The sequence below is a fragment of the Hippocampus comes genome, unplaced genomic scaffold, assembly GCF_001891065.2.
Source record: "Hippocampus comes isolate QL1 unplaced genomic scaffold, H_comes_QL1_v1.1 scaffold1, whole genome shotgun sequence".
NCBI lineage: Eukaryota > Metazoa > Chordata > Actinopteri > Syngnathiformes > Syngnathidae > Hippocampus > Hippocampus comes.
The window spans coordinates 1,646,264-1,671,557 of NW_017805010.1; the positions used below are offsets into that span (position 1 = coordinate 1,646,264).

The 25,294-nt window shown below is 40.6% G+C and overlaps 2 protein-coding genes across 2 annotated transcripts in view; one reads left to right on the top strand and one right to left on the bottom strand.

The window, feature by feature from the left end:
* Positions 1–1,872: 1,872 nt before the first annotated feature.
* On the bottom strand, positions 1,873–22,624 carry gabrd (gamma-aminobutyric acid type A receptor subunit delta). The gene is made up of 10 exons (XM_019863006.1): positions 22,452–22,624; positions 20,381–20,790; positions 12,106–12,221; positions 9,744–9,811; positions 6,600–6,820; positions 6,029–6,111; positions 5,347–5,484; positions 4,759–4,914; positions 3,768–3,979; positions 1,873–2,205 (listed from the first exon to the last, which is right to left on the bottom strand). The coding sequence occupies exons 2-10, from the start codon at positions 20,446–20,448 to the stop codon at positions 1,882–1,884; spliced, it is 1,386 nt and encodes a 461-aa protein (XP_019718565.1). The 5' UTR covers positions 20,449–20,790; positions 22,452–22,624; the 3' UTR covers positions 1,873–1,881.
* A 130-nt stretch (positions 22,625–22,754) lies between these two features.
* The window catches only part of cfap74 (cilia and flagella associated protein 74), a 45,228-nt gene continuing 42,688 nt past the window's right edge, over positions 22,755–25,294 (top strand). Inside the window, exons 1-4 of the mRNA XM_019862925.1 lie at positions 22,755–22,938; positions 23,199–23,311; positions 23,697–23,787; positions 24,191–24,388. Of these exons, the coding sequence (XP_019718484.1) occupies positions 23,218–23,311; positions 23,697–23,787; positions 24,191–24,388 (383 nt within the window). The 5' untranslated portion in view covers positions 22,755–22,938; positions 23,199–23,217. The remainder of the gene's footprint in view (positions 22,939–23,198; positions 23,312–23,696; positions 23,788–24,190; positions 24,389–25,294) is intronic.

Here is a 25,294-nt window from a genome sequence, read left to right on the forward strand (position 1 = left end):
CTCTTTTCTGTACCACACATCCTGTTTGAGGTTTAACAGGGAGCTGCAGCCTACTGTAAACAAGAGAGCTCGGGGGGGGGGAAGGATGACTACCTTGGACTGGTCATGAGTCAATCACAGGGCTTGTCTCCATGCCAACGTTACACAGTCAGCCTGTTTTTGGGTCTCGCACAGTTCACTGCACTTTTGACTTTTGATTTTACAACAGTTGGCACATTGTTGAGACTTTGCCAGCCGCAGGAGCCGAGATTGCACGAAAAGGATGTTTAAAGTTTGCTGGTTCCAAAAAAAAAAAAAAAAAGTGGACTGTGAAAATCTGCAATTCACAAAAGGGTGAACTGTAAAATTTGCATTCAAGACCCATGCCGGGAGTCCATAGCTGTGCAATTTGAAAATGGCATGGGCTGAAGTACAGAAAAGCTTTCCTCAGAAGTCAGAGAAGTAAGAGCAAGAATAAATGCACTGTCATTGTCATATTAAAACGAAAGCAGGATTCTTGTCACATGACATGACAACAAAAAGCACCAAAATGCTCACATGGGGGTGGGCGCGTGGCTTTCGGGTAAGCACAAGAAGCCAGCCTCAGATGCAGAAATAAAACAGTGCATGACTGAAGTGGTGCACTCAATGTTTGATGGCAAATAGAAAAGAAAAAAAAATTGACAGCTAAAATTAAACAAATCCCACTCTTAACGTTATTTCAAATAATTGCTTTAATATCTGTCAATATGGAAATGACATTTTGTTTTACTTTGTATTTTTGTTGCTCTGAATAAAAAGGACATTTTGTATGGAATGTAACGGTGATCACATCTGTTCTCCTTCTGTCCCTTGTCAAACCTTGTTCTGTCCAACTGCATTTCCAATAAATACCCGTCACTATAAAATAAACGAAGGTCCGGGGATATATAAACTTAATTGCACCGAGTCGATCAATCCGTTCATTTCCTTTCTACAGCCCAACTTGGAGCCAATCCCAAGCCGACTTTGGATGAGATGCAAGGTACAAAATGATCGTCAGTCAGTCACGGGGCATCTAAAGTTTCAGATTTTTTCTGGATTATATTATTATTATAATATCTATTTGCTTGACTGAATTCTATGTAATCATGAAATTAATTCTATTGATTAAATCTATAGGTTATATAACACTGCAATATACAGTATCTAAAACACATTTTAGGAACACCCGTGGATTTAGTTTGAAACCTTTTTTTTGGGGGGGGGGGGGGGGACTATTTTGCACATGCATGCAGACTGAGGCCAGTAGTGAAAGAAGTCCTTTAATGGCGAGGAAATTGGCAGAACTAGAAGGAGACAAGATGTTCCAGAAAGGCTTCCCTCCCCGCCCCCAAAAAAATAAAATAAAATTGGAAGGAAACAGGTGGCAGACCACGACGGGGATAAGGCGCAAAAGGGCAGGACGGCTATGGCGCAGGAAGAGAGTGAGAGAGCCATGCAGAGTAGTGAGAACACCTCGTCTTGTTGTCCTTGATCAAGTGGTGCTACGATGACACACGGCCCACTTGCAGGTCGAAGCGAGCGACAGTTTCCTGGATATCGTCTATGTGTGTCTGGGGTCACTACTGCAGGTGGACGAGCAGGGTGAAGATGCACTTATTAAAGCTGTCCAGGACAATGTGACATTGCATACTTGCATTCCGCGTCCGCGTTAAGATTTGAAGGTCCCATCTGTTCCTTAAGCCACATTTTCCATTTTCACAGGCTGAAACCCGTCATTCCCTCGAAAGTTATTTTTGTGTTTCCCGCAGCGTGTTTCAGCTGCATATGACTTGCCAACACCGATGTGGCGCAGTTCCAGCAGTATCGTATATACACAGTCCTTCCTGGATGAAAGCCATCGGGCATCCGTCTTCCCTTTTACATGGTATACGCCACCCAGTAGATGACATTCACCACGGCGAAGGTGAAAGGAAACACGGCCCTGGCGTAGATGTCAATGGTGTCGGCGTCAATAGGCTTACAAACGCACTTGGAGCAACACTTCTTCTTTTCCTCCTCGCTCTCTCTCATCTGTCTGGACCGCCTACTGGACTCGGATTCCTCTGAGACAGCCTCCCCGGGGATCTCGCTGCTGGAACGCTGTGCACGGTTATGGCGGTTGGAAATGACCACCCCTTGGTTCATACCGGTGACAGACAAGGAGAACAGAACCATGGCCTGTTTGCCGTTCTTCACAATGGACTGCAAGGACACAAGGAGACATTTGTAAGCACAAAATAGTCTGAATCTGAACTATTGATAATGCTTGTAAGTGAAAACATTGCAGTTGATCAAGGAGACCCTGGCTGGAACTGATACCAATTAGATTTTTTATTTTCTCAAACTGTCTTTGCTTTTGTTGTTGCTGTTTTAATTGCCCCTACAGTAAAGAGCACCTCATATTTTGAAGAATTGATGTAGAAACAGTGCAATGTCGGAAAATCTGTTGAATATCTTGTATTTTCGAAAATCATCATCGTGGTTACTTTAAATGTACAACATAATGTTCGGAACAAATGTGACATCAAGTCGTTGACTCGGCCGTCCCTTGCAGCCACTAGTTTCTTTCGGCAGATTGCTTTACCTAGAGATGTATATGTGTCTTTCCTTATTATTTTTTTCCTCGCTTGGTGAACATAAAAAAAAAGAAAAGAGATGCTCGCTTCCTCATCTATCTATCTATCTATCTATCTATCTATCTATCTATCTATCTATCTATCTATCTATCTATCTATCTATCTATCTATCTATCTATCTATCTATCTATCTACCTATCGTTAAGGTTGAATTAAGGCTGATATCACGAACCTGTTCTGACCCAGCATCGGGCCGCAGTAGGGCCAGATATGGTTATACAATGTGTCTCAGATATGGGCTTTATGTGGCCCACATTGTGGATGCCAGATGTGGGCCACTCGAGGACCGTAATTCATTGAGGTATGTGGGCCGAGTGCAAGTGGTGTATGTGGCCCAGAACTGCCCCAGACCAATTTTGCTGACTATCTATCTATCTATCTATCTATCTATCTATCTATCTATCTATCTATCTATCTATCTATCTATCTAATGTTGATAAGTAACATGAATTATTCACACTGAGATTTATATTTATCTTTCCTTTTGTTTGTTTTAATCCGAGTGGGCTACATTTGCATGGGACTTTATTTCTCAACTCAATTCAACTCAACTGTATTTATAGAGCACTTTCAAACAGCCATCGCTGCATACAAAGTGCTGTACATGGAGCAAATTAACATATACAACAAACAGTAAAGCAAATCGGTAATAAAAACAGTAGAAAGCACCGAACAGCAAAACCAAGAACAACCTAAGTCATGCTGAGTCAAATGCCAAAGAATACAAGTGAGTTTTGAGGCGGGTTTTGAAGATGGGCAGCGAGGAGGCTTGCCGAATGCTCAGTGGGAGGTCATTCCAGAGAGAGGGACCAGCAACAGAAAAGGCTCGATCCCCTCTGAGCCCCAGTTTAGTTCTTGGTACTTCTAATAATGTAATAAACTTCTAATAATGGGACTTTATTTCTAGCAAAGAATGACACCATTTTTATTGCGCCCTACAAGGAAATATTTTAAATTCCCTTCATATGCTTTGGAATTCCATAGCATCGCTCAAGGTCAGCGGCATCGATGCTTGTCAGCTCTGTGGTTTAAAAGCCAGTGCAGGTTCTGTGTTGGTCATTACTCCCAAGGTCGCCCATAGCAGTTATCAGCCAAGAGGCCAAAACTGAACAGGAATGGAGTCCTCACCTCAGAGCCGAGCTTGCTCGCCTTCACCTTGGCTTTCTCTTTCAGCCTGTAGTCGGCATTGTAATGAGCGAAGGCGTACTCGATGAGTGCAGCGAACACAAAGACGTAGCAGATCCAGAAGTAGACGTCCAGGGCCTTGATGGCTGATGCGCGAGGCAGGGAGGAGCGGGCGCTCACCATCAGGGTGGTCATGGTGAGAACGGTCGTGATGCCTGTCGGGATAAAACATGATATGTCGATCGATAATTACAGCTATGGCGGTAAGGCTCTAGATATCAGACTTGTGTCAAATGTGCATCTGCTAAATTGTTAATTTCTGCTGCTAACATCTAAAGTGGGATCAGTTGGAAAGGGATTGCTCCTGAGCGAGGTTGTAATAGCTTTGGACTTTCGCACTATAGTTTTCTTTGATTTCATTTTAACTTTTGTTTTTTAAATTCAATTATTTTTAAAGCATTTTTTTTGCTTTTTTTTTTTCATTTTATTTGACAAGGATTTTTCGTTTATTTTTATTAGTTTTAGATTCTGTTTTAATTTTTTTTTATTTGTCCAATGCAAGATTTAAAAAAACTGTCAAACAAATATTGTGTAAGAAAGTAAACTAAGCTACAATATCCTGAAAGCCATTGGACATTCTTTCTTCTGTACCAAACAGTAATACCAAAATAAATCGATTTGAAATAAACCCTAAAAGGTCATGATGTAGGAAATTAATTAACAAAGATGAAAACGAAGGGCACGAAAAACACTAAACTATCCATCCATCCGTTATGCGAGCCGCATATACGTACAAGGGTCGCCGGCACGCTGGAGCCTATCCTATAAAGTTCTTTGGCCATAACACTTCCCTCTCGTTAGTTACAGTTATTAAATAAAAAAAACAACAACAAATACAATAATCTTTACTGTATAGCGTGTCCTTTAACCTGTCAATAAATTTTTGAATCGATCTTGAGCTCTGTTTTTTTTTCTTGCCATGTCCAATACCAACCTAAGGACACACGAGCAGGGACTGCTGATTGGCTGATCCAAAAGGACACCCAGGACATGGCAACCAGCAATATGGAAGGCATGTATGACTGGATGATGTACACTCCTCGGTTCCGTCTCAGCTGGAAGCGAAGGCTGAGCCTTGGAAATCTTCCCGCTGAGAAAAAACAAAAGGACAACCAGTGGTTAATTGCTTTTTTTTTTTTTTTGAACAGTGTAATTATCAATTATGAAAATGTCTTGTGAGTTGAAATTCAGCTGTTCGTCAGACATGCTGATGGAGGGGAATTTTCAGGCTTGTGGTTTGTGTGTGCTAGTGGAGTCACAGCTTTAAACTGTAAGACATTGAGGCGTTGTAGACTGTTCCATCCGTGCTATACAATGTAGCTGCTATCGTCTCCTATTCCATCCTGTGTGGCTCTGCACCAGGAGAGCCGTCATACATTCCTTCTGTGCAAAGACTATAACCACAAAGCAACCTCAATTAAAAGAACACCTCGCTTCAAAAGGCGGGGAGTCAAAGCACGACAATATTGCGTAAAACACTTTTTTTTTTTTTAATTAAGCTTCGACCACGATGAAGACTCACCAGATTTGAAATTCATCATCTCCGTGACAAACCGATAGTCTGTGATGGTGAACTGTGACAGTTCCAGTTTGTCCAGCCCGTGAATGTGACTCTGACTTTCTGACCAATGGTACACAATATCCTCTGAGGAGTAACCGTCTAAAACAGAACAAAAGATAAATATTGTAAACTGTATTTCCAGGCCAAGAATTGAGTAGTTTCGACCAATGGTACAGCATCTTTGACAAATACTCTACTTGGGCCCCCAGACGTGCATATGTAGCGCTCCCTGGGTCTACGAATCCCGTCTTTTTTTCTGAATTGTCTTTAAATGAGTGTCACAACTAAGTCACACACATCCTTCAGCAACCTATCAGAGTTGGTGTATGGTATACCACTTTCCTCCCGACACCACCCATGAGAAGAAAAAAAAGGCCATCATATTTTAACATGCCAATAGGATGTTAATATTTGAAAAAAAAAAAGCACGCTGTTGTTTTTATCAAACAATAATCTTCACTAGATCAGGCAGCTTCTTGTGTTTAAAAACAAAAAAAACCCGAAATATTTTATTTATTTTACTATAATGTGATGAAAGTCAATGCAAAGTCAATTAATCAATGACATCATTTTTTTTTTTCAATACAGTACACCGCATTTTAAATGATTAAGAATCAGGAAAAGCATTGAATGAGCAGCTTACAGCTTTCCAGGTCAAGCATGCACTCCTGTTCATCCATGGGATATTTTGTCAGGTCCATGTCACATGCCACTGTCGAGGTGATTCTGGTGGGGTGGAACAAATTAATCAGTCTACTTTATTGTATTTTCATCGTCCTTATAATGTTCTTGTAATTATTCACTATTTTACACCAAAAATACCGAATGCTGCCACACAGCCATACATTTCTAGTTAAAAAAAAAAAAAAAGAAGTTAGTCCAATGTCAAAACATTATTTGCTTTTCCCAACTTCTTCTGGCGCCTTGCAGGTTGTAGTAAAAATATTATGAAACTGTACGCATCTCTGATGACACTCGTGAGGTTGTGCAGTGCTGCTGCAGAAGCTGCTGGCGGTTCAAGACGAACAAGTTCAAACTTCAGAGGTTACCATAGAAACTGTGTTTATTCGCCTTTCGTGGCATGAATAATGAGGCGCAGTAAGTAGGAGACATCGGTGCGCTCACATTTCCTCAAGTGTAAACATTTGAAGGCTGCAAAAAAAAAAAAAGCCTCCTTTATTGGGTTGGTTTCATGGTCAACATTCTGCTCGTACCGGCTGCTGTATAGAATGACACCGTTGGGCTGCAGGCGTATCAGTTTGTTCTCCACAGTAACGTCGTGGAACCAAGCCGATTTGGCATTGACGATGAAGGTGTCGGGCAGCCAAAGCTTGTCGACGAAGCGACTGTCCAATCCCAGCGTCTTGTTGGTGTGGTTGTAGGACAGGCGGTCATCGTGCCAGCTCTGCCGCAGGAACACGGTCATGGTGTATTCCTGCCAAGAACCACACACAAACATGGAAGCTCAGCCGCAGACACACAAACAGACCATAAGGAAGATTAATTTAAGAGATGCGATTTAACCATTTATTGAAGGACACTCGTTGAAATGTATGTAGATGACCAATGTCTTTGCTATACAATTATTAGAGTACAATCAGGGCAGGTATTTGCTTCAAAACTCATCTGTTTGTCATTTTTGTGCTCAAGCCAAGGCAATAAAAGCGTTGCTTCAGTGCCATCTGATAGCATGTGAATTGAAAAGCTTCATTTTCAATTCACATGCGATTGGCTGGCAACCAGTTCAGTGCGTACCCCCGCCTGCTTCCCGAAGACAGCTGGGATAAGCTCCAGCACGCCCTGCGACCCATGCGAAGAGAAGCCGATCAGAAAATTGGATGGATGAATGGATGGATCATTTAAGAGGTGTCAAACTCATTTTTGTCTCGGGCCTGATTTTAGTTCCAGTTTCCCTTGGAGGTCTGTTACGACATATAAAGAAGTCAAGAATAACAGTTTATTCAACTATTGTTTAAGTTACTGTAATGAGGGTTTTGGTAACAAGAAAATTAGAATATATCTCTTATTTATTACATATGAGAATTAAAAATTTTGGTAGACATTTTAGAAAGGACCATGGAAGTTTACATGTTTGAGCTGCTTTCGCGGGCCGCATAAAATCATGTGGTGGGCCATATCTGGCCCTCGGGCCTTGGGTTTGACACATGTGATTTAGCTACTGCACTTTATCACCTCACAACTCAGTTCAGTCAGGATCAAAGATGTTTTTTTTTTTTTTGTTTTGCTTTCGGGGGCCTGTTTTTTGTAAGATTGCGACGGGTGAGGCATTGCGACGAGGCAGACAGCCACTGGCCCACTCCTCTCAAGCAGACCACAGTCTAAAGAGGGAAGCGAACATCCATAAAATAATCATGTGCAAGAGACATCACCTTATCTCGTTGTTTTGCTGACTTTCGCTGCCTCTCGCGGACCTTTTACGGCATTTTCGAAAAGTGAACCGCGAAGTAGCGAGGGATCACTGTATAGTAAATGCTATTCGTCTGAGTAGTTTTAAGGCAATACACGTTTTACTCGTTTACTTTTGTTAAGAAGAAACATTCTGTTGAGCCACACGGATCCACATTCCACTCATTACTGAGATTTTTATTCCTCTATTATTGCTTGCGCATCAGTGAGAATTCCACCTTGGCTGATGTCGCATGACTGTTTTACCAATCCAATGGAGCTATCAGGAAGGTTTCACTCTTGTTGAACAATCAAATAAACCCAGGCAGTCACATGTCGGCACACACAGAAGCACAGTTTCAAGAAAACTGGTTAGGACGACGGCATTTCTGTCGAATGAGCTCAGTGTGCGGCGCATGCGATTGTGAGCAAATAAAGTTTGTTTACGACAATTTCTTCTGGCAGAATGTGTCTTCATCTATGTTATTTAAAAATGTATCATGAAGTGATATTGTTGGGCAAAATCTGAATTTGGACAATTCCCCTTTTTATATTTTTGCCGAGTGGACAGTCATGCTTTGATTAAAAAACACAAAAAAAATTAGAAGATACTCACCAGTTAGTCATTCAGGAATTGAGTTTTGTTTTTGTTTTGTTCACCGAAAACCTACTCTTGGTCAGGTTACTATTGGGAGGACTACTTCTGACTTTTACAGGAGTCTGATTATTCTTAAGCAGGGGCTCAACCATCGGATCATCAGCAAGCTCTGCAGAAGCATGAAAATGATCCTTATCTTTTGAATCAGGTGTGATGGAGGAGGGAAACATCTAAAACGTGGAAAGGGGAGGACCGGTGTTGGTGACCCTTGCTCTATGTTTCCTAACGACAATGGCTAACATATTATTTAGCATTTATTAAACTGATCCCATAGCGATTAAGAAACACTTTGAAGACAAATTGGCGGCAGCAAAAACACAATTTACAAAGCACATTTTGGATTAATTGAACTTTCTGTAATAATAAGAATAAAGGCTTCAAACAGCCAAGCAAAAACATGGACATTCCATGTAAGCCGCTATTTGACAATACTGTAAGTCTGTAACAAGTGCTACTTAAAATTTCCGGTAGTTGATCAAGTTTTCAGGAGGGTTACGTTCCCAAAAAAGGTTTCAAAGACAAATAAAGCAACACTGTAAATTACACGGATTTTTGCAACCAGTTTCGTTATAACTTTCAACAGTATTTAACCCTTTCAGGGTCAGCGGTTGCTACAGTGTACAGCTTCTCATGTTCTCAGGTTACAGCACAGGTATCAAAGTCAAGGCCGGGGGGCCAGATCTGGCCCTCCACATCATTTTATGTGGCCCGCAAAAGCAAATCAAGCATGTCAAGTTCCATGATGCTTGCTAAAGTCTGAACCAAAATTTCAAATTGTCATATGTAATTCACAATTACAGTCATTATTCTTGACTTCTGATTTTAAAACTAGTTATCCATCAATTTGTTGTGTGCTGTATATGTAATATGTGGAGGTGATTAAACATTTATATGGGTTCCCAAAATTCATAACGGCCCTCCAAGGAAACCTGTAACTACAATATGGCCCGCAACAAAAATGAGTTTGACACCCCTGGGTTACAAGGTGCATGAAAGGGTTTAAATCATTGTTCAAAGAAGATTTTGCACATGTAAACACATTTACAATAAAATAAAAACCCAGCGCGGATGCAGTCCTTGAAACAGATGTGATTTTTTTTTTTGCCACACAACACAGTAAGTGATGAAACAAATCAGCGCGGCAATGTGTCCAACGTGTTCACGCAAACTGCTTCCAACCCCTCAAAGGGATAAATCAGGATTCTAAGAAAAGCAAATCTGTGATCTTTTCGGAGGGTTGATTTTTATTTTTTATTTTTTTTGCTGTGCGTACGCGGGAAAGGCTCAAATTTACCATGTTGGCTTCGGAGATGTGATCAATACTGGCCACTTCAATCGCCATGGCCACGTTCACGGGCGGACCTGCAGTGGGAGACGTGAGAAGAGAAAGGCACACACACATCGACACGCACGGCTACATCACACCGTCTATTTTCCTCCCACATCTCCCACACTCCTACGGTGCAGAGAGATTAGGCATTATCCAGTTGAACCATGCTAAGTGGCGCATCACACCACGAGCCGTCATAAACACCACTGAGCTTTCATGGGCTCACACGGGGCAAGCTTCTGCTGGCATTCATGCACACCCACACATACAGTATAGCGACACACACAAACACACGCGCACAAACATACATGGCCGGGGTTCTCACTCTGCAGTTTGCCATATGATTAGCATGGAGCGCGCCTGCAAGCCTCGAGGGCACAAACTAGCGGGGGAGTTCAGTGATGCATAAACATCGAGGCCATTTAGACTGAACATTATATGGAATCATACATGGCCCTTTCCCCACCATTCAACACCTTCCTTCTGGAAATTGTTTATGGCAAGTCAAACTCAATTGGCCAGATATTGGATGTTCGCTTTGGGGTTATTTATAATGCCGTGTTTACTAAACTGTGCTTGTCAAGGTCATCAGAGGAGCTTATGGTGTTGTGATGCATGCAAGCTTTGTGGTCGCAATGTGGATTCATGCTTATGCCGGATTTCAAAGACCTTGTAAAGTGAAATACATTATATATGTTTGAAGATAATTGCTGAACATGTGCAGACATATAGCACGAGTACAAAGTGCATATAGTATAGAAGCCAATACTTCCATGGAAATGAGCCTTCAAATTGAGCCACCGACAATTAGATTGGGCGAATTTAACTTTTGTCAAGTGCAGAGCAAATATATATAATGCATCCTTATTATTATTATTATTATTATTATTATTATTATTATTATTATTATTATTATTCCAGTGTTGACGTATAGGGGCTAGTACTTTCTTGAGTGCAACAATGTGCTAACTCCCCTTTCCACGATAGCTCCGCCCACACTGAAGAAACAAAGATCCTTTGGATTTACTCAATTCGACCATGTGCATCGGTGGCACATGACTGAAATGTGGTTTCCCTCAAAAATAAAGAATGAAGTGTTAGTTGGACACATTTTAATCAGGTGCAATTGAAAAACGAAGCACTTTTTTTTTTTTTACCAGTGCATGAACTTTACCGCTGCAAAAACATCCCAAAAAGTAAGTGAGGCAAAGAGATTGATGGAAGAAAGCAAGTACAGTAATGCCTTCGCAAGGGTACTAGTACAGTATATTAGCATAAGTATATGTTATTCATCTTTTAGGAATTTTTGACACCTTTTTTGAAGGTCCAATATGATCCAAGTCTAAAATCATGATTTATTTCTTTATTTATTTGCAAAATGCCCAAATCAAAGAAAAACTCAAATTTCATTAAAAAAAAAAACAAGAATCAAGAAGAAATGATCATTGCCATATAAATAGACGAGCTATAAATCCCCCAGATTTTGCTGCAGTCATAAAACTTTAAATCTCTCTCCTGCAAAATGAGAAAAATGGAGCTACCCCTGTTCACTTTGTCAGTGGCTCAATTAGAGAAGGCAACCCCCACTTGGGAAAAGCGAGGAAGAAGAAGGTGAAGCAGTTCCTATGGGAACGGCAGAGGTTCTGCCGCGGTTTGAAAATGTTTTCTAGTCCGACAAAGCGGCGAGCCTTCAATAAACTGCATCAATCTTGAAGTCACTCGCAGCATAAATATGACACTCACAAATGTAGAAATACTACAATATGAATTACACAAGATGACATAGACCATCCTAAGAACGCATCCTTGTTTCGCTTGTTTACATTCCATTCTTGGTAGCATGAATATTATTTCAGTATCATGATACAAAGCATGGTGATTTTATGTGCTTTTTTTTTGTTTGTTTGTTTTTTTTTGATACACAGTATTTGATGTTCGATCCACCAATCTGCATTGAGAACCGGATGCTGCATGATGATGGTCATTGTGCATTACATGCTCTGCATGTTCACCTTTGCACAACTGAGTTAAGCTGTGAGATTGAGAAATCTATCCGTGTGGTCATTGGATGGGTCACATCTTGCAGCCATTCTTAGCAAAGTGCATTTTTCCATAATCAACAACACCGTGTCCAGCTTATTCTTTTTTTTTTTTACATCCAGTAAATACTGTAAGTTTACGACATCTCACTAAATAATGACACAAAGACATAGTTTTTTTTTTAATGCATGTTCGTGTAGCTAAGGTTAAATTATGCTAAGGATGGCTGTAAATGTCAGGGGATGAAATGTGAGCCAATGCCACAAGCAGTAGATCTCATACTCACCTCCTATCCCAGGGCGAAAGTTTCTGGCATAGCCCTTCATGAGCTCATCCAGGTTAGGTAACCAGGATATTTCAATGTCTGTACCTACATAGTCCCCAATGTCACTCAGCATGGCCCTGAAGGTGACAAAAAAAAAGAGCAAACACAGCAGTTTAATAGTTGTTCAGTCGTCTGTGAAATAGGAGTCAAATATAGCCACGAATTTAAAAGTTGCTTGCAAGAGTAAAATAAAATAAAGCTGAGGTTTTGTTAGTTACTTTTGAGCATTACACTTTTTTTGGACTTTGTTCCTTTCAGGATCTGTGTCAGAACTATGCATACAACACAGTATGTTTTTCTAATGCTTTTCTAATGCTTCCATAGTTAATAGATACATATATGCATAAATATATATATTTGTATTTACTGTATTTCAAAAAGCAGTTTTTTTTCCCTCATTGAATTTTTCAAAAATGCCTTTGAATTTAAATACCGGTATTTAACTTTACATGTTATAGGGCTAACATTGAACATTTATAATTTGTTCCATATAAAATTCTTTGTACGAATCTACAATCTTTCCTTTTACGTTCATATTTTTTTTCTTGGTTTGTCTGTCCTTGTTATCATACTCTAAGACCACAGTGCTTCATTTTGTTTCATTACATTTACTGTAATTGCTGTATGTACCTGTTATTAAAGATGTTGTGTCCGCTGAACATGTTTTAAATCCATAATTCTTGGAGTGAAATAATATGCGTATTATTTTATTATTATTAATAATAAGAAGAAGAAGAAGAAGAAGAAGAAGAAGAAGAAGAAGAAGAAGAAGAAGAAGAAGAATAGTTTCTTTTTCTGCTTTTTAAAACACTTTCTCTCCAAGCATTTGTTGTTCTGGTTGTATGATGATGACTTATTTATTCTGGAAGCTAAGCATTTGCTGAATGAGATATGCGCTAAAAGATTAGATTATCAGTACAGTATTGTAGAGTCTCATCCTTCATCTTCAAAAAAAAAAATTCTAGAAAATTTTAAATCCAACTTGTTTTCTTCTTGTTTTATAAACAAAGCACAAAAAATGTCCACCAGGGGGTCGATTTTTGTTTCAGCTGTTGTGCTTTCTGCGTTGCCTTTTTTTTACTTGTTTGCTCAAATCATTTCTCGTTATAATTCTCAGTCCCATTTTACTGTTTTTCTTTGCAAATTTTTACACGGCCATCTCAGAGTGCGGAAGAGTCCCCTCTGCCCATATATTAAAAAAAAATCCTGTCTGGCACTCAGAGAATTGTGACAGGAGTTTGGGGGGGATTCTCAAAGGGGCTGCCCTGAGGCTCTGGCGCACCATCGATGTGCAATTGGAGCCCGAACACAGCATCACTGAGTGCAGGGATTCTTGCAGCATTACAGCCCTAAAACCACTAGGTGGCAGTTTTGCATTTTAAAACTGTAAGCCTGCGATGAGGGGCGCCATGTCTGCTGCAAATAAACAGCACACTCTGCATCTTCTTGCACTTGACAGGATGTCAAGTCTCCTCCACCCTGTCATGAGAGGCACATATTCAATAATGAGTTTTCACTCAATACGACGACCTTTCACAACAAGCCTGACGTTGATACAGGACAACTTGCAGAAAATAAATGGAAGCGAACATGAGGCTGACATTGATCATGGGCACAGCATCCCGTGGCAGCATTGGCAGAGAAATAGACGCATGAGACATTGATTGAAGACAAAACATTACAGTGACCTCTGTTCATAACATTGATGAAAGTCACCTTCCCAACATTGCACCTGCAGCTACGCAGAAGTGTGACTTTCAACTGTTATTAGAGCATATTTGATATCATTCATCTACATGAACCAGCTCCACGGTACTCCTGCCATCATTCCCACATTGAGCAGTAGCGGTATTTTTAGCTAGGCAATCACTGCCATGTCTGAATTAAATGGGATCATTGTGAAAATTAATTAAATGGCTGCGTCACTCCTGGACTGTGTTCGCAAAACGGTCAGTTCTAAATGTGGAAGTGAAACGTGTTTTTCTTTTTCCTTGACAGGAAAATTTTAAAACAACAAGGTCAAACAGGCTTCAGTCAGCCCTCACGTGCTAAGATGAGCTTGCAATGAGCAAAAACATCCGTATCAATTGAACCCAGGCTCTTAAGTCTTTCAAACTGCAAGTCTTTAGCCGAATAGCATAGTTGCCTTGGCAATATTTGAATGTCGTTTTTAAAGCAAGGAAAAAAAAACGCAACAAAAAGAGTCCAGTTGTCTCAATGTAACCTTTAAATGGCTCAGATGATGGATGGATGGATGATTACAATGACCTGGGTGACTGAGAGTCTACACAGACGTAAAGAAAATACACTTTGGTGCACTATAGAGGCATACAAAATTTCCTGCACAACTCATCTGCAATCAGGGAAAAGGAAGTTGAACTGCCTAGCGGACTGGCGAAACTCACACAACTTTGTAAACAAATATAGTGCTGTTCAACCTCTGGTGAGAATGAAGTCATGGCTGGGCATGTTTTTTGCAGTTTATTAAAACTGTTAACTTTGAAATACAAACATGAACATTAGTACAGCACAAGGTGTTTTCATCGCATAAACTAGCTAGCTAGCTAGCCAGAAAGATGGATATACAGACAGCTAGCTAGCTAGCTAGCTAGGCAGACGATAGATAGATAGATAGATAGATAGATAGATAGATAGATAGATAGATAGATAGATAGATAGATAGATAGAATTTCAGGATTAAACATAAACAAAAAACATTAAATTCTCCAATAGATTAATTTGGCACAAATAAACAAAATAGCGTATGAAAATGTGAAAGCAAAAAGGAAAACAGCACAATTTTCAGGATCTAAGTCACCCCTACCCCTGAGTGCCTAATGCAATGGGAAAAAAAGTGTTACCAACAGTGCCAAATTTACACTGAAAGGTACTGTGATACAGTTGTATACAGTACACTAGCTACAGTGTACCCATCCAAACACTGGAGACAACTTATCATTTAATAGCATGAGAAAGTGCATTCAAACTTTTTGATTGGTACTGTGCAGCTGTCTAAAATGGAATATATGTGGATGCTCTTCAAAGACACGTGCAGGGCTGCACATTTGATTGCTCCCCAGGGGAGGTGCATTAAACATTTGCACCCCTCCATCCATGACAAACAATTCAGAGAGTTGATTTCCTCTCTTCCTCTCTCTCAAGGCCTGGATCTTCACCCATGTCTGTGTGTCAGCCAACATCTTTGGATGAATTTGATGCGCAGCAAAAGCTTTGAGACCTAATTAGATTCAGACGGTGGCACGTCTGGTAACACAGAAGCAGGCCCCTGATCCTCATTCGGAAACAGCCTTTAAATTTAATTGGTTTTAAGTTCAGTAATATGCAAATGAATAAATGATCCAATTATATAAATCCAGATAAAGCCTTAATAAGGATTAGAATCTACTTCTATGAATTTATTGACAAATGAACAATGGCTTGAATTTCAATCTGTACACTAAATAAGTACTCTTATAACATTTCAGATGCTCGCATTACATTTTACAACTAGCTCAATACAATCAGCACATACAAATAACATTTTTGCCCTCAAATGTATCTTTTATAAGTATTGGATTTGTTGACGGTAGGATATTTGTTTGCTTCTGCAAGAGGGAAATGTATGAAAAGCTCACGTCAAAAGTATAAAGTTAGAGTCTTCAAACTTTCCCCTGGAGTGTTTTTAGGTTTAAATCTAAGTTACTACATCTACAATGACAAAAAAAAGTTTCAGTCTGGTTGCAGTGAAACTCCATCCATCCATGCATTTTTGATATAGCTTGTCCTCATTAGGGCGCGAAGCAGAGTTCACCCTGGAATGGTCGACAGCCAATACAATGAATCTTGAGCTAATTAAGAATGTCTAAGTGGAAAACTGGACTCTTGATTGAAAATGAGAAAAAAATAAGTTGAAAAACTGTTACGTATGATCAATTTTAAGTCAAAAATTACTTCTGAATAGCGAACAATAGCTGTCATGCTACATTTGAGGATCACATGGACGCCACAACTTATTAACTGTTCACAAAATATAAAGTGTCCTCAGCTGAATTGTGTGCCTTTCAAATCTTACTGACTGACGTGCAACAACAAATATTGCATGCAACTAGTATGAATAAATATATATATATATTTTATCAGAATCAGAATCAGCTTTATTGGCCAAGTACGTCGAACACACAAGGAACTTGTCTCCGGTAGTACAGGCTACGCTAGTATTGCAATAACAAGCAACTATGATAAACAAAGACATGACATAGATGTATCAAAAGATTTTCCGTAATGTAAGGGTGCCATTGTGCAGTAGTATGACCCAATGACAGCTGTGCGACAATGTGCAGAGTCATCAAACAGAGATAAAGTGATCAGTGGTGCAATCCAATACTATGACGGGTGTGCAGATAATCGTTGCACCATTTTTGAAATGACCAGAAGCAGTAATTGTCGTCCAACTTTAGGTTTGCAAACATACAGAAAGTCATTGAGCGCTTTAAATCTGCTGCTGCGGAATATTGATCAACGGAAATTGTTCAAGTATGTAGAGAGCTGGAGCTACAATGAACATTGTATGCATGTTTCTAATAAAAGTGGGCAATATGCTTGACACGTAGCTTGCTCGGTTGTCATAGAATAAACAGAAAGAGTTTTCAAAAAAAAAATGTTAAACATGGTATTTTGTAGTGATCCATTGAACTTCCGATTCAACTTACTAAAGTCGTTCTGGTAGAGGTGTACAGTGCATTACAGTAGTTAATCGTATTGAGGTAAATCACGGACACAGAAGGTAGCACGCGTAACATAATTTTTTTTCTGCCGACGTATTGTCACATTATGGACAACGTGGAACTCGATGAAACAGTATTGTGCTGCATTGAAATTCTGCCAGTTTATTGGTGACACCAGCTTTTTTTAAAAATGATGCATTTTACGGGTATAAAGGGCTTCGGACCTGAGTTCCTTCATATCAGGGTTTCACGTTTTTTTTTCCGCTCAAGACTATGATTAGGAATTTGGTTCTTCCCTGATACCCAAACTTAAACGATCACAAATTGCCATAACTTTGCCACAGACCTGTACGATACATCAATTATTTCATGAAGAACACAGACGACACAAATTGACTCCAACAAACATGAATCAAAAAGCTCTTTGCCAAAAAATATTGCGTATCAACTTTATGATCAGTGGAATAGCTGACAGCAGTTTACTCCGAGTGATCATTTCATGGTTCTCTCTGTGAGGTCACCCCCTGCCAGTGATTGTTATCGTCACTGTTAAATTGATGTTTCATCCGATGTTATGCTCTTTGCTGTCTCGTATTTTGGCAATTCCGGTGTACCAAGGCATCTCTTGGCTCTGCAAGTTGTCAACACTGCCATTACGATGAGAAAAAGTCCCATCATATGCTCATCTCGAACTGACATCGATCAAAGAAATCACACGTCCTTGCCTGTCTACTGCTATTACTCATGATGATGAACTCTACTGATTTAATGTGGATGAAGTGCTCTGAATAATCTCTCCATATGATGTCCTCAAGTGCACTATTCCTTTTATATCCGGGGGAAAAAAAATATTATTAGATGCAGACTTGGGGTGGTGAATCGAAAGGTGACTGACAGCTCAGAAGCTAAAAAACAACAGGCATAGCAATAGGTGGCAAAGTCCTGACTTTACCCGCAAGCAACTTTGGTGAAATGGAGTAAGAGTCATTATTTTCTCAGATGGGTGGGCGGTTTTAGTGATGCGGGCAGGCTGCAACTTTAAGCGTGAGTGTCCGAGAGCAAGAGAGCTGACACACAGCGAGGTGGAAAAAGCACAGCCTACACTTTGCATTGTACTGAGAAGAAAATAATATAGTGACGAGATACAGAGAGAGTGAGAGGGGAAAAAAAAACCAAACTGACAGTTAACAGCCAAGGAGCCAAAAACAGTGTTTTGATTAAAAAAAAACAAAAACCTGAGGTAGCTTTCAGCTTCAAGTTTGAGGTCACCTTAACACAGGGGGGTCAAACTCATTTTTGTCGCAGGCCACTTTGAAGTTACATCTTCCCTTGGAGGGCCATTATGACAGTGAAACCACAAAAACGTTTAATCGTCTTCGCATTATTACTTGTACACACACACAAAACAAAAAAAATAATGGATTACTAGTTTTGAAATCAGTCAAGTCAACTGTAATAGTTTGTTCAATTATTGTTCAAATGAGTGTAAACTTGGTAAGAATATTATTGCAAAATCTCAACGTTATTTATGACACATGACAATTTGACATTTCGATACAGATTTTAGCAAGGATCGTGCAAATTGACACACATAATTTGCTTTCACGGGCCACATAAAATGATGTGGCGGGACGGATTTGGCCCCCGGGGCCTTGAGTTTGACATCAGTGCTTTAACACAATACTTGATTCGACCATTTGGAGAAATTGCAGCCTAAGCAACTCCCCCCAAAGAGATGCTGTTTTCTTATTTTTTGTGAGAGTTTTGGGAAGGGGGACTTGAACAGATTAATGGCACCTATCTATTCCAATGGAGAAACTGAATTGAATTATTTAGCTGGAGACCAATAGCACACTGTTTGACAAAACACTGTGACACGCTTTCTCATCTGACGAGACAAGATAAGGTATATTTTGAAAACACTTTTAAAAACAAAACTATGACACACCTTATAACAAGGTGCACTATTTCGATCACTATAACGCATTTGCAGCAACCATATATCACTTAGGTCACATTCAGAGCTTTCAGGCTAATAGCTGCAAATATGTTACATAGCTAGACATACATTATAAACAGTAAACCTGGGTGGGATTTATTTTGGTGGCCAGGGTAGCTTCGGATTATTTCAAAATTGAGCACACGTGTTGAGTCCGGTAAAGTTGTCACACTTCCACTGAGCTATTTACAGAAGATAGGCTTTTTCCTCTTCCATCACATAATGTTTGACCCCTGTTGACCAGGCCCGGTATGTGAGCGTAAGTGACATTGTGAGCCACAACATACAGTACGTGTGCACCTGCCCACCTCATTCGGCATTCATCTCCATAACAAACAAGTCACCTCCTCCTATGCATATGTATTATGCAAATAGTGTCATTGAGTCCATGAGCACAGACGTAAAGCAGTCTGCTGGTGCTTTTGGGCAAGTGACTTAAATTAAATATAAAAATTGCAGTTACTATAAAATACGATACAAAGTATGTCAATTGGAACTAGAATTACATATGTGTGTGCATGCCTGCATTTGTGTGTGTACGGTATCACTGCCTAGTCTTGAGTTTTGTTCACATTTAGACTTTATAGACAGACTTGATGGACAAAAAAAACATTCACACTCACAATCACACCTAGGGACAATTTAGGATGTTCAACTAACCGACCATGCATCTTTTGGGAATGTGGGAGGAAACCGAAGCACCCGGAGAAAACCCACTCAGGCATGGGGTTAACATGCAAACTCCACATCGAACTCTGGACCCCTCTGCACTGTGCCAACCATTCAACCACAGACTTCTGCTAGAAAGATGTCATGAAAAGCCTACTAGAGCATCTGAAGTTTATTTGGGTTTAATCAGAGGCACTTTAAACTGTGGCGGGTGTGAGTTGACTCATCGAAATTAGTGTGTATGTAGCTGGTTAGTGATGAACACAGCCACATACCCAGTTATAAGAGGCAGCCAGTTATCTCAGTTAATATTCTGTCCAATGTTGATTTTCAATGCAATTTTTTTAATGTAGATATTTTATAAAAGATATTGCAATGCTTCTGCCTATGTTTATTCTTCGCTCACATTCAACATTGTGTGCATATTCACATTATGTGCATATTCATGTGTGTGCATGCGTGATTATAGTTTATTCATCTGCTCCCCCCACCCCATACAGTGGTGCTGACTAATATTGCTGCTGTTCCTATTCACTTCTGCATAATTTATTCATGCAGCCCTCCAGCCAAAGGGGCAGATTTGTACCAACCGAACCCTAACTCTTAATAGAGAAAAGACCACACCTCCTCCCAAAATAGTGCTGTTTAAACGCAAAAAATGAGTTCACGTTTACCTCATAGTGGTGTTCTCATCTCAGATACAGTTTGTTTTCTAGAGGGCTGTGTCCAACTTTTCACCCCTTTTGTATTATTGATGCCATCCGTACTCGCAGCAAACAGCTCGCATATCAGCTCAAATATAACTGGACACCTGTAAGAAGTCAAATCACTGCTGATCTCTCACCTGGTGAAAAGATCCCTTCCGACAAGGAGCAGAGCCAGAGTGCTTAGCAGGAAATTTGACAGATCCATCTTCACACGTGTTGGAAGTAACAACCAACGAAATCTAAGTTTCTCCTCGGTGGAAATCAACGCCAGAGCTTTTTTAAATGTTATTTAAAGGAGATCTTCTTGTGATCCGGTGACGCGAGGGACAACAAAGTAAAAGTGCATGTCTGATGCCGATGAAAAGGATAGCAATAGTCTTGATTTTGATGGTGATGATGATGATGATGACGATGACACCATGTTGTCCGAGGGCGCACAAGGGAAAGGCGCACTGGAGGAAAAGCACAAAAGTCCCGCTCCAAACCACAACGAACCGATCAGACAGCAGCGCAGTGCAGTCTCCTCCTCCTGTTCTGTAGCACCCGACTGAGAGACACAAGGCAGAGAGAGAGAGAGAGAGAGAGAGAGAGAGAGAGAGAGAGAGAGAGAGACTCACTAATCTGTTGTTCTCCCCTGCCTGACTTGGCATTTTAACACCACACTCAATCTGGTCTCATGGACACGAATATGGGACTTTACGATATTATCATACAGCATTATGTCATATCCGGGTACATACACAAAACATTCCTATTTTGTCATATGGTGTCTGGTTTTGCACCATTACAGTTTAATGCTGTAGTTGGCTGGCTGTTCATATATGACTAGACAAGATATAGCCAAGCCGACTGGACGTTTGAATTTTATCCGGACAGCATTCTGATTGTATAAAGCCTATATGGATGTGTGTGTGTGTGTGTGTGTGTGTGTGTGTGTGTGTGTGTGTGTGTGTGTGTGTGTGTCTAAATAAACTAAGTTGGCATTCAGAAATTGCATTTTGTCTTTCTTTGGGTTGTCTCTGTGTGACACACAAATTGGTTTGATGAACAGTGTGACGAATATGCAAAGGACGCAGAAATCAGAAATACTTTTTCAATGGCACTGTATCACCCAATGTCAGCTGGGGTGCGCTCAACTCACCCGCGACCCTAATGAGTACAGTATAGAAAATGGACGGATGGATGACAGTGGCGCTGTCAAATGAAGAAAACTGCACGGCTTCAATACCGATCAGCTGGAATGCACTGTCAATGTCTTTTTCCAGTGGCGCTTCATCAGATAGGGACAGTATCTGGCATGTGGAACAAAAGATTTTGCATAGCTCACAAAATTATCCTTCTTTCTCAAGCAGTCCAGACATTTTCTGCTGAATGTGGCTTTAGAAATATCAGCAATAACACTGCAGTATGACATTGAGTGTTAGTAAAGAGTCTCATTGCTCTATTAAAAATTAGAATGTATTTTAGATGGGACTATTTATGTTATGCAATGAGAAGTGACTGAACCAAACAATGGTCTTTATTTCTACCCTGGATTTGAATGGCTTTGTCGTCGTCTTGCTCTCTTAGGCCCCGGTGAGCATAGGCCATCGCACTGTGTTCAGAGCTTTTTGGGCCACCTCATTCCAGTTCCTTGTTGTTTTAGCTCTATCTCTGTGTCTCACTTCTAGCTGTTGCAAGGCTGACCTCTCTTCCTCCTCTCCTGCAGGTTCCAGTTCAGGGCTTGGTGTGTGATGCCGGACGCTGGCTTCCTGAGGGTGTGTCCGATCCAGCCCCAGTTCATCCGCACTTCCTGCTTGGCCACTGGTTCCTGTCCCGCTCGGTCCCTCAATTCTTTCATTCCAGATCATGTCCTGCCATCTGATTTTGTAGATGCGCCTCAGACAGGTGTGGAAAAATGTCTGAATCTTCTGCTACATCTGTGTTGTCCTGCATTGCTTTGTTTAATACTTGAATAATCCACTCATCCATCCATCTTTGATACCACATGTCCTCATTGAGGTAGTTGGTGTTCTGGAGCAGAGATTGCACTGCACCAAGGCTACAAGGGCGGCTGTAGCTCCATCAGAAATCTCTGTAGTCACAGTTAAGTCCCGCATTTTATTTCATTTTCTAATAAATATTTATAAATTATTTTGTCGGACCTCCTATGTATCAGTCAAGCCCCCCTTTAGGCCCGGGAGAAACAAAAAAATCAGAGAGCCATACCTGTTCAGGAGCATATCCCACAACTTTTGGGCGAAAGGTGGCATACAAGTACACCCTGAATAACCACTAATTCATCTTGCTGCCTTCTTAATTTCAAAACACATAATTCAGAAGAAATAGTTATGCACTGTGGTTGAACTCACCAGGAAATACAAAACTACAAAACGGAATCTTTATCTATCTCCATTTTACAAAACATTGAATGTATGAGAATTTGCTTAACAACAAGACAGACGAGCATGAAAATGAAGACAATGTTAGCCACCATCAAATGAAAGTGACATACGTTCTAAAATAGATGTCATTCACATCATTAAATTCCTGTCATTGTCAGGTTTGTGTCAAGGACCGGACAAGTGTTTACTTCCGGCTTCCTCTGTTTCCTAGGAAACCGCCAAACATGGCTGACTAATCAAAGCAAAAACAAACAAAAAAAGTAAAGTCGAGGGAGCGACGTTAAGACGAAAGAACGGACAGGTCGAGTGAGGTAAGTAAGAGTTGGGTATATCGTGTTTTTATGTGACTCCAGGCACATTAGTAACGTCGTAGCGAAGAACGTAAACGTTAACGTTCCCTCGAACGTCATGTCGGGGTTTGCTGTGTGACAACACAGCAACGAATTCGCCTCCTCCGCTAACTTTCGCAAGGCAAGTATGGGAATGTATTTCAATATGCGAGAACAATTGAATATACTGTAACACACTGTAAAAAGTTTTACGAAAGGTCAGCCACGTTAAATGTTAGCAGGTTCTTCCTTCAAAAGAATATGGAAGAGGCGGACAATGGATGTGAATGGGACGTGGCGTCTGATACATGTGAACAGACAACCGACCAGCTTAGCTCTGATGAGGGCACGGATGGTGAGTGTTACCTAGATACATATATCATGGACTGGAGATGCAATTATCTCGTAGAAAAAAATAGAACTCACGGGAAACAGCTGTAATTGTACACTGCAAACTTTAGTGAACAACTATAATAAACATATTGATGAATGATGAACACATCCCGAACATTCAAAAGTGAGCATCGGTTTCTATTCCTGGTAACCAGTCCAGGGTGTCTCCCGCTCACTGCCCGAGACTGCTGGGATAGGCTCCAGCACACCTATGACCCTCGTGAGGAGAAGCAGATTAGAAAATGGATCTATGGATGTGAACCCTATGTTGTTGCCAGGCATTTTTACGGCCTGTTGTAGCTTTTATAGCTTATTTTCGTTTACTGTTGATTTGTTTGTTTTTGTAGGCAAGGAAGAGGATGAGTTGAAGATGGATGACTTGAAGGATGAAGAAGCAGAGGAGCTTCCTGATCTGGAGTGGTTAGAAGAATTGTACAAGTGGGTGATTTTTGATTCACGATAATCATGAAACTATATTTTGTTTATTCATAATCATTAACTGTAATCCCTTGAGTGGAAATTCAATTGTTGCTCTGCCATATGTTGGTGTTGCGCACCACACAGGGAACTAGAGGGCATACATGCAGGCATTTAAAGAGAGATGTAAGAGTAAAAGCTGTACCTGGACAGTAGTCCAGCAGCAGACCAGCATCTCTCCGCATCTAGTTGACATTTCACATTTACAAGGCTCGAACCGCATTCCAAAGCCAAGCTGTGTTGTCTTAATTACTCAAAAATCACCATAGCTGAGTATTTGAAGTTGCGGATATTCTGTGGAGTATTTTGGACAAACAAAAATTATTTGTAAATCATAGTTCAATTCACATCACACTGGCAACAGTTGCAATTTCATTCTGCTGACACCCACCACCCCTGCCCCCAAAAGTGAGAGCGAGAGTGATGATGACCTTGCCTGTGAGAGTGGTGATGAGAAGCAGAGGACTTTTTCAGCGACAGCACGGATGTTCAAGCTGAGACGGAACCTAGACCAGCTGGACAACTTCCACAGGCAGAAGGAGTGCGCTCTACTGAAAGCCAGGTTCGGTGCACACAACAATGCCGAATGCTATTCTACACTATGTTCCCTGCAGTCATGGTACCCCCATTTGCCCTAAACACGGTGTGCTGTGGGATTTTTTTTTCCAATTTTTTTTCCCCCTCATATTCAGGTCTTACTTAGTTTTTTCACAGTCTATTATGGAATTTGTGATCGACCCTGGGGCCGGGAACAGGCTCCATCGTCTTGGAGGCTCAAAGGTGCACATTGATCACCTACCGAGTAACATGCACAGTAGCAATTTAATGTTTTATTTTCGTTTCACAGAACTTCTTTTAAAAAAACAACGCCGTGCACTGAAACCAAAAGCACAAGAAGAAATTGCTGATAGGAGAGGGAAGGTCATGTCATGAGTTTGGAAATATTCAGGATATGTTAAGTGGTTGAAATGTGGTTGATTTTTTTTTTACACGTGAAAATGACCAGAATTGGCAACAGGGGCCATGAGTGCCATGAGCTGAATACGATGAAGATATCGTACCATGAAATTTTGACATTGTTGCATTCCTTACTTTCTACGGATGAAACAGAGATCCCAGGCAGCACGTTTGTGGCCATGGCAGATTTGAATAAAGCTCCGCTGTTGGGTCCAGCTTCATACCCGCTTTCAAACCACATGCACTGTGTCAGACTGTAGTAGAACACAATTACTAACGCTACTAATACAACCTACAATATCATGAAGAGAGTTGTGCACGTGACACATGGCGCCACACCAGTAAATAGTCACATGGTAGGATGCGCTGTGATTGAACGCGACAGAACGATTATCTTCGATCTAGCTTGGTGCGAGAAAAGTGAGAATTGTGGCAAAATGTGGCAAAACGGGACATGACGTGTGCCAATCACTCCATGTGATTTGAGACGACCGAGAGATGCTGGGCAAAA